Source organism: Cygnus olor, chromosome 1, assembly GCF_009769625.2.
Source record: "Cygnus olor isolate bCygOlo1 chromosome 1, bCygOlo1.pri.v2, whole genome shotgun sequence".
Taxonomy (NCBI): domain Eukaryota; kingdom Metazoa; phylum Chordata; class Aves; order Anseriformes; family Anatidae; genus Cygnus; species Cygnus olor.
The window spans coordinates 54,262,251-54,272,618 of NC_049169.1; the positions used below are offsets into that span (position 1 = coordinate 54,262,251).

Below are 10,368 nucleotides of genomic sequence, written 5' to 3' on the forward strand. Positions count from 1 at the left end.
TGTTCAAATAGGAAAACAGCAAACTGAGCCAGCTCTTCAGAAGGAGGCAGGTTTCTTCTCTATCAATCAAAGCAAAAAGCAAAAACAAAACACCCCTTAAACTCTACAAAACTACTGCCAGCTGAAACAAAGACAATACCAAGTCAACACCTTTCATCCTCAGCACCGAAAGGAAAGCAGTTCCATGATGACCAGAATGCAAGAGGCCTGCGTCAAGGTACAAGCCACGACACTTTTTTTTGCAGGGGAACTGGAAAAGGTACTGATAAAATTCTCTTCTGACAATATGCTAACTCATACAGTGGATTTTCCTAAGTTTCTACATTTGGATGCTTTTTTTCTCTACTAAGTCATTTAGTAATAAGTAAGAGACCAAAGTCTCAAAGGTTAAGTTTAGCTGAAACCAGCCAACACAGAGGGTATGATCTTATGAAGTTTCTTTTTTTTTCCCTCCTTCCCCACAGGAGATAAAAAGGCTAAAAAACCTGCTGAAAGCCAAGCATACCAATTTTTCGTCTCGTTTTCCCTTCCCTCCAGGCTCCTGTATACTGAAGCTCAATGGTAATAAGGCTTTTCTTGTCAATTATTTCTCAAGACTCTCAGATGTAGTGCACAAAACTCCAGGGGCTCTGCTGACTACAGACTTCACTGTAGTTTTCAACCTACTAGAATAGTTTGCCTCGGAAAAGGACTTTCTGATTCCTGTAGATACCAATAACAATCGTCATAGAAACGCAAACAGGAAAAAAAAACACGCTTCTAAAGCCGCTGTCATCGCTGTAAACTGAATGAAGAAAAAAGGCTCCTTCCCTCCCCATCACTGCTGTAAGATTCAAATTCAGATGTAGGAATTGCAACTCTTGAGTCAGGTCCTTCAGAACGGACCTGAATCACTTTTTGTTCCCTTTGTACTGCAGGAACGTACCAAATGCAAACAGTATAGAGAATTGCCTAAATCTGGTCTCTTAAAATCCTACCATTTTACAGGCTGCAGTCTTCAACACACCCTGTGCTAACATTTGATAGGTCAAAGATATTTATATGAGAGATAATTTGAATTGTTCCTTCCTATTCAGGATGTACTGTCTCAGGAAGCCACTCAAAAGGACTAGGACTACATACCGGAATCACTTCTACTACTTCCAGTGATTTTTGTGTGCGTGTGTGGTGTGTTTTTTTAAAGCATACACGGCAGCTTCTAGTTATGAACAGTTGGAACAGTTGCAGGTACTATAAAATATAACTTGAATATTATCAAAGTAGAATACGGGATATTAGTATTTACGGGATTTGACAGCATACAACACAGACAGTAATGAATGAAGGCAAAAAAATACACAGGAAGGGCGACTACTTTTCCAAAGCGTAGAGTCTGAGAAGGCCAAGTCCTACCGTATTGCCAACCCAGAACCAAACTCACATTTTCATTACTTCCTCAGTTCAACCACCCTAGGCTGTAACTAGCATCACATGAACTACATAACTGGTGTTTTGGTCAAGCAATTACCAAATCTAAGAACCCTACTACCTATAATGCTGTATTTGAAAACTGAATTAATTACGTTTGCCGATCAACAGGTATATTCAACGTATTCTGTCTACGTTAGAATCTCTGTTAAGCTCGAAAAGGCTTTGAATAACAAAAGGAGATTCAGTCATCAGGCTCAGGCTGCATCAGGTCAAAGACAACATTTTTATAATATCCTCCCACACAGATACATGCTAATAGAGCAAGAGGGTGGATTCCAATGAGTTCGTTAATCCTAAAAAGGAATAGAGCGTGTTATTTTATACATGAACTAGGTAATCCATTACACCTGAACTGTAAGACGAAAATTTGAGTGGAGTTCTTTTTAATTGGCTTTCTCTAATTTAGAAGAAAAGCTACCTTTAATTTCCAAGAGAAACTTGATATACTGCAGAATTACTTCAAATACCTGCTAGCCAAGAAAACGAAACTGTGATATACGCTATGAGACTACAAGGACTGCTAGATGTACCTTCAGCACATCTGTCTCCTCCATTTGTATTTAACTGTGTGGATGCAAAGCCACAAAAAAATATAAAATATGACCCTGTCTTGTAAATTTCTAAAGTCGATCTGCTAACCATAACCACGGTAAACGTACACGGCAATCTGAAAGTAGATTCGTATGACGATTTTCACAATTATTTGCTGCTTCGACATCCAGAGAGAGAAAAACAGCAGAGCAGAGACCTACCAAGAAGAGATGAAGAATACCGTAGAGCACCGCCGAGAAATTGTTTCATTGAACCCCACAGAAGGAGCATTACATCACACTCCTACAATGCAGGGGGAGGGGCCTGCTCGCAGCAAGCTTCGCCTATTTCCCTTTAATTTTCTGCTTGGTTCTGGAGGGAGATGCAAAAATAACTCGGGGTTAAATCACTACTAACAGAGTCGGGTGGGGGAAAAAATGCGAGAAAACACCCATTTGCACCTCCATTTGCCGCCGGCGAGAGGAATGCTTGTTTTGTAAGGGAGCCCGAGCCCACAAGCCCCCAGCAGGCTGCGTGCCTCCTTCCCTACCTGCCGCACGTTGCCGAGCCTCGGGGGGGCTCCGGGCACCGCAGGACCCCCGGGGCCAGCACCGACCGGATCCGGCCAGGCCGGGGCGGGGGGGGGGTGAGAAGTGGCAGCCCCACGGCTCCGTGGAGCCCGGCCGGTGACATTTTGCACCATCGGCCGCCGTATTTGACGTGGGGTTTTTGTTTGGTTGCTTTTGTGTCCCGTCCTTACCACCCGCCCCCCCCCCCCCCCCCCCCCCCCCCCCCCCCCGGAAGGATGGCCTGCTGAGAACACTTCCCCATCTGTCCCCCGCCGGAGCCGGCAGCAGAAAGAATGCAAACCCGGTGCTCCCTATGCAAATTTTTGCAGCAGATTTAAGAGCTTCGGGTGGTGTGGGGAAGAAATCGGTCTTCACGGAGGCTCCATTTAAATAAAACGAGATTTTCTGTACGATCTTGTACTTGGCCGGCTTAGAAAAAGGCGAAAGATCGGCTGCAATTTGCCTAAATGCTTTAAATTACGAATCTCTTTAAAATCTAGGCTTCCACGGAGACGTCTTGCTAAAAAGCCCTAAAAACCCTCTCCAAGTGCTCTACGCGTAGAAGCAGGCGAGGTATTTGCGCTAGGAAAAGAGACCTCTGCAGAAGCCCGGGGGAGAAGGCTCGGCTCGGGCTGCCCAAACCCTCCGACTGGGTAAAAACAAGCAGAACGCCACCACAAGAGGACCGCGCCACTAACCTCATAAAGTGCAGCAGTGCTTAAATCCAGCGAGTTGAGGCATACGAGGTGGAAGTGGAAACGGAAAGAGATCCGGGGCTGAATTTCGCGTCTGGGTTGTTTGTTTTTTGTTTGTTTTTGTTTTTTTTTTTTCTGTCGTGCGTGTGTTTTATTCCCCCCCCCCGACTTGCAGCGCTCAGAAAGCAGCAGCAGCAGAGGCTGTGTCGGCCATTTTGGCGTGAGCTCCCTCCCTCGCTCGCTCTCCCGCTCCCTCCCTCGCTCTCCCTCTCGCTCTCTCTAAAGGAAGCGGCGCTTGGTGACCTTCACATAGGGGCCCGGTCACGTGGCGCCGGCCGCCTGTCAATCACGCCCGCCGGGCCCGCCCCCCGCCTTAAAGGGCCAGCGGGGCGCTGAGGAGAGCGGCTCGGCTGCTCCGCCGCGCTTTACCCTCTGCGTGACGAGGTTGGGCGTTACAACACGGAGAGCAGCTCTACTTCTTCCCAAAGCCAGCTAACACCCCGGCAGCCACTTGTGCTAATTCATCACGAACGTATGGGACGGAATGGGGACGCCCCACGCGCTCCCGCAACGCACCTGGGACGCGGGTCCCTTACCTCAGGAGGAACGTGTATTTGAACACTGCCCTCAGTCCTCGCCTGGTCCCCACTGCAGCCTGCCCAGGCGACCTGCACGCGCCAACCTGAGGCGTCGAGTCCCAGGCTGCGACTGAACCAGCAGGCAGGCGCTCGCGAGCTGCTTCCCGCAACTTCGTAGACTCATTAAAATTGGAAGAGACCTCCAAGGTTATCTGGCCCAACCATCCCCCTACCACCAATGTCACCCACTAAACCATGTCCCCAAGCACCACGTCCAACCTGTCCTTGAACACCCCCAGGGACGGTGACTCCACCATCTCCCTGGGCAACCCGTCCCAGTGCCTGACTGCTCTTTCTGAGCAGAAATGTCTCCTCATTTCCAACCTGAACCTCCCCTGGCGCAACTTGAGGCCGTTCCCTCTAGTCCTATCACTAGTTATCTATGAGAAGAGGCTGACCCCCAGCTCCCCACACCTCCAACTTCCACAGGTAAACTCTCCAACAGCTGAAACAAAGAACCTCTGTGCATTGCAAACATACGATGTGTGCAGACATTGCTGTCTCCGCACATTCAAGGTCACGTAGGCAAAGCAGCAGGTCTGGCCCTGCTGTGGGAGACCTGCTCCAGTTGGCCGATCTGGTACAACATGCGTGAATCGACACAGTGCGATGGAAACATGCCCAGAGACACCTGACAGCAGCTCAGCACGCTCACCTTGGTATCGGACCCTCAACATACAGGAATCTTTAATTCGGTAAAGTTAGAAAGCCATCCCCCCCATCCCCTAAAACAAAACAACAACAACATTAGCAATGAAAAAAGACAGCATATATCACAACTAACTTGAAAGAGTCTAAAGGGGGAACGCTACAAAGGGATGAGTTTTGGGGAAAGCTGCACTTCTTATGAATTCGACTAAAAATCATTAGTACGTATTATCATACTACAAAAGTCACTGGTTAAACATGTTTCAAAAACCATCAGGGGCCTATAAAAGGCCAATATGGCTCAGTTTTTGACATGTTTTGCACCAGCTGCCTTCATGGCAAGGTGCAGAAACTCTAGATCAGGGATTCCCCCAACAAGAGCAGTTCTTCAGCAGGACTACAGCCTGTGCTGTAACCTCCCTGTGTCTATTTATTCTCTGCTGTGCCTAAAACAGAGCAGAGAATCAGGCTGCTGGACGTTAACAGTCTGCAGAGCTCTGTGGCAGAGCTAATCCAAACACTGCAATTTAAGAAGTGTGGTGAAATCTCATTTGCAGCAAGACCTGAAGAGAATAACATAATTGCTCTAAGTATCTAAAGATAAAACCCAAACCAACTACATCAAATGTTGCAGCTGCGTGTCCTATGCGTGTGTTCACACTGAGTATGAGAGAGCATGCACTAAAGCTACAGATAATTTTACTCCCCTCCTCAAAGCCAAATTGTTTTACTCAGACTTATAAATCCTCTTAACTTCAGTAGGGCTTGCCAGCTCTCCATTCTGAAGTCCTGGAAGCTTTCAATTCAAGGAGTTGACAATACTGTTAAGTCTTTAAGCAACAAGCACTCAATTGAGTTGCTGTGTATCAAGTGTAAATCACTGCTGCAAAATTTCATCTTGCCCTTGTTCAACAAGCAAAACTTTTAAACGCACAATGCGTTTTGGGGGGCCAAGAAAATAACCAACAAACAAAATAGAGAGAGAGTATGGGCAATTCTTAAATAACTGCAGCACTGATAAAACATCTTGACTAATTAACCATTCTGTTAAAAAGGTTTGTCTGTGGGCCTATGTTTTACCTTGATTAGCTTGTCTTCCAGAAAGCATTGTGGATTCCACTGATGAGGTGAAAATTACCCACATGTTGTCTCCAAAAAGTATTTGGAAGCAACTTCAGGATTGTTATTTTAGTATTAAAAATTCAACCAAGCCAACAACTGAAACATACTTCACCATATATCTGTTCCTGTTGGCATATTGGTTAAGTCTTGACTACCCATGGCACAGAAAAATAACTTTGTGTTTTTTTTTTAATGCAGCATTTCTCCAACCAAAATTGTGGAAGGAGAAGCAGCAGCATGGCGGTTCAGAAAACTGAATAGAGCATGAAAATACAGAGCATATACAAAACCCACACATCCCTTTTCAGAGGGCAATTGCCCTTGAAAACCTAACCATTAAGCTTTCTGATGCTAACAGCTCTGTTAACAGCTAGTGTTAATTGGTTATATCCTTGTTATGTACTACTAACTTATCTGATTATAAACACTTCATTTCTAAGCACCTTCCATCTGAGGATCATAAAGCACCTTAAAAACTGTAACGATGCTTCAGAGTGCTCCTAAGAGGACAGCATCCAGCCTGAGCAGACATGCACACAAGCACACTGAACGCTTAGAGTTATGGATTCTGTGTCCTCATCTCAACTTAGGCAGGAGGGAAAGGATTTTTTCTAATTCACATTAAGGGGCATTTTGGTTCTAGTTAGAGACAATCCTTTCGATACAGAACTGATAAATTCGGCTTCAACTGTATATATACAGGGATGCTGCAGTGTCCAGTAGATGAATGATGACATCAAATACGCCTTCTAGCTGTCACGTCAAAAAGGAGATCTGCTCCATCCCATCTGCAGATCTTTACTCAATTTTAAAAGACTCAGGTTCATTCAGTCCTTATGCAAAACTCCCTGTCTGCAGGGCTGGCATTTTGTTTTGGTTCAAAAGTCCTATGGGTTGATGCCATCGTACTTATTTTGAAGGCTGAGCCCCTAGCATCCTACAGCCCTCCACTATTGGGCCTTCTACAATGCCCGTATTACCTGTGGCAACAAATTTAACACTTATTTTTTCCCCTAGTACGTTCTTCATAGCTGATGCTATGGGAGTGAAAAAGTCAACTTGGCTCCGCCGGACATAATTCCTCCGCAGAAACCTCAAATATTAACAAGTTTCTCATAGTACGGATGCCTTCTCACCAACTGTCATTTTTTTTTGCTGGTGAAAAATGTGCTTCCTAGAGTATCAGAGGCAAAAAGACAAATCCTGAAGTGAACTGAAGCCTACATGTCCTCTATCCCACTGCAGTTAGATTTCCTCTATCCCGTCGGTTAGATTCCCACAGACCGACCCCAGAAGGCTGGTGGGGTAATGGAGTCAGGATGATTGGAGGCCGATTCCTCCCCAGCTCCCCAACCAGTCACCAGTGGACCAAATGACCTGGATTACCATCCTAGCGAACACAAACTCCAGCTAGTTTACCACATCACGTTAACAGAGTTTGTCCTTCCTGAGATGAAGTTAAAAACATAAATCCTAGGGTGGGGACATGCATGCATATAGTTGCATGATGTCTAATAATAAACAGCAGAGAAACACTTAAATTATGGAACAGAATTATGAGTCTTAACTATTCCTTGTGTGCTCTAAAAATTATTAATTTCAAGAGAACAATTACAAACGTTAGGTTAAAATCTGGGTTGCAAAGCATCTTGCTTCCTCGACTTGGTAGATGCCTGTGTCAAGTTCCTAGTTGCTCAGGTCTAGATAAGGGACAGTTAAAACGTTTAAGTTGTTTTCTTCAAACAGAGATGCTGAATGCCTACCACTTCTGAAAAGTGAAGGCGATAGCTAAATCTGGCTGTATCAACTATCAACTTTTTTTTTCTTTTTGAAGTCTTCAAAGCAACTGCACATTAAGCCATTGTTCAAGAGAGATAGCCTCCCCTCTGTAGGAGTTCAGACTTTGAAGTGTCAGAGCATTCTTCAAGGACAAAATTCTCATTCCTAAGGAAAACTATATTATCTCCCCTTCCCCCCCTTTAGTGAGCAGTGAGACATCTGATGCTGCAGAACTGTGAAAAGAGAGTTAGCAGGATTTATTTTTTTTAAACTATAGTAGCCAAAGTATAATGTAAATTCTTTCTACAGAGAAAAACACCATGACGAAAAGCGACTGACACAGGAAAAGTTTGCACAAATTCTGAAAAGGTTACAACCGCTTTTGCAAAGGCACTTATCAACACATTTTAGGAACGGAGTATATATACACCATTAGTATTCAGAGTTTATGTTGTGACAGTGGTCTGGAGACTCAGTAGAACTCAGTTCTCGTATCTTGCCAGGGATGAAAAGAGTGTGAGACCCGAACAGTTCATAGCACATCAAATTTAAGAACTATTTATGCGTTTAAGGCCAAGACAAAGTTTTGAATCTATACATTGATGAAGCGTTCACAGAAAGATAACTCGGAAGGAAAACTTCATTCACAGAACTTAGTGAACACCCACTTTTCCACCTAATTTTTTCCTCAATCTGCCACAATACTTTCCCTAGCTGTGCGGCCTATAAATAATCCATCGCTATGCCTCCACTTCTTCAATCTCCTCAAATGCCCTTTCCAAAGTGGAGAAAGATAAAGCCTTCTATCTTCCTTGTAACAAAGTTGTTCCACGAACAATGGGACTAAAAGCTCATTTCCTATGCATCTCTGTCACACACCACCGAATCTCTACTCTGTCCCGCTAATCCCAGCATCCTGCACAGCCAGCTCTCCTTTGATGCCAAGGCCCTGCCAGTACACAAGTCCCATGCAGAGCTCTTCCTATAATTGTTTTGCACCCTCCCAGCCTGGGCAGAAGATAGCATACGCTGCAGCTAATCCCAAAGCACATATGATGATTAGGTATCCACTGTCGTAAACAGAAAAGATTTTGTTTTGTCCTGAAGCCCTTCTTTTAGTGGAAAATTAATTTTGCTCTCTCTTCCAGGCAGCCTGATGTTTAACATACTGGCAGTCGTAAGTAGCCTGTCATTTCCTACTCTAATGCTTCACTTGAACAAAACTGGACAAGACACTGAAAACTTACTGGGAAAGATATACACAGAAAGCGATCGGATGAGACTTAACTGCAGGAAACAAAACAATCGGCCTTCCAAAACCTTCTCCTGTTCAGTCAAGTCCCCTTCTAAACGCTGAATGAGTTTTTTAAAAATTGCAGAAATCATTTATACATATATCCCTGCAAATTATGAGAGTAGTCCGTACTAAAACAATATGCAAGAGAACTTCTGCAGATCAGTATTCTTACAGTTTTATCACTTCATTAACCTGCTCCTGTATTACCATTTCAGAAGCTTCTCGCTTTCGGAGACTATAATTCTTTTCTAATGGGTTTCCATCTTTGGCTTTTAAAATCCTACAAACTGTCAAGATATCCGTGAAATATGAAAAGTTTATCAGTTTTATCCAATCCTATCTATGACAGTGAAAAGACAATACTTTTTTTTTCCCCAGTATTAACACACGTGCATGGAAATAGTAAATTACTCCACCCATATGTACAGCAAGCTGTTGCTTTCTTATGGTTGTTTATGACATGTGAATTACCATGCCAGTCAGAGGATTGATTCAACTGACCTTCCGTCAACAATAGCTGTTCCGCTGCATTTCAAAAGGAGTAATAACCTCATTGGTTAAATCCTTCCCTCCCCACTGTTTAAGGCTAGAAGCTTTAAACAAATTTAAACAACTACCATCAAGCATTAAGACTGGAATATTTAAGGAAAAAAAACTTATCTTTCGTGTCTATAAACCCTACCGCAACAAGACCCCCTTCCTTGTATGGAACCTTCAGACCCGCCTCTACTGAAATTCAATATATCCTATTCACTTTGGTTTAGTCTCTCCATGTAAAGCAGATTACTCACAAATATTTATGCGAGGTCTCATGAAAGAGAAGCAAGATAGTCTGAAAGTGATGGTCTTATTCAATCCCCCCCCCCCCCCCTTTCTTTTCCTCTGCACCTAAAAGGAAACTATTCTGCACTTAGCTTTTTGTGTATAACTATTATTTATCTATGGTGACATGGACCAGTACCTCTCTGCAAATTGTTCTAACTTTTCTTTAATTTTAGTGTGGGGAGTTCAGTCACTGGCCCGGAAACCTCTGAGCAAAGGAATTTCTGGCATCTTGGTTGGAGCTGGCACCAACCCACTTGCCTTTGTTCTCATTAAAGGAACCATAATACGGTATGTTAAAGAAAATAAAAAGAATAATAAAGTGGGCTGAACATCTTCCCTAAATAATTTGCCTTCATGTACAGCCCTTGAGTTTGAAATGTCAAAAAAGGAACAGCTAACTATCCATGCAGAAACTTCTAAAAGCTGTACTGCTGTCAAATGCTCAGATGCATGCATTAACCTAACTCAAACCAGTACAATCCCCAAATATGACTAAGTTGATGAAGTGCAAAGAGTTCAGCAGATCTATCAAGGCAGAAGTAAAAGAAATTATACCAGCTTTCCTGATCACAGCATGCCAGGGGATGCAGTTTAGGAGCTCCAAAATATCTCCGTAAACAAGTTTTTAATTCATACCATGCTGACCACAGACAGCAGTATTTTAAATCATACAATGCATGCCCTATCTTCTACATGGAGAAATAAAGAACCTCATATTTTACAATAATGGATGGTCACTTCCTGACGGGTCTGGATGAGATCAACAACTTGCAACCACATTCTAGGACTTTAAG

General features: G+C 43.8%; 1 protein-coding gene across 17 annotated transcripts in view; it reads right to left on the bottom strand.

Annotated features, from left to right (window-relative positions):
- The window catches only part of TNRC6B (trinucleotide repeat containing adaptor 6B), a 94,365-nt gene extending 84,819 nt beyond the window's left edge, over positions 1 to 9,546 (bottom strand). For all 17 annotated transcript variants that reach the window (XM_040558909.1, XM_040558902.1, XM_040558893.1 and 14 more), the window contains exon 1: positions 3,269 to 9,546. In XM_040558909.1, coding sequence (XP_040414843.1) covers positions 3,269 to 3,273 — 5 coding nt within the window. In that variant the 5' untranslated portion in view covers positions 3,274 to 9,546. The remainder of the gene's footprint in view (positions 1 to 3,268) is intronic.
- Positions 9,547 to 10,368: the final 822 nt, after the last annotated feature.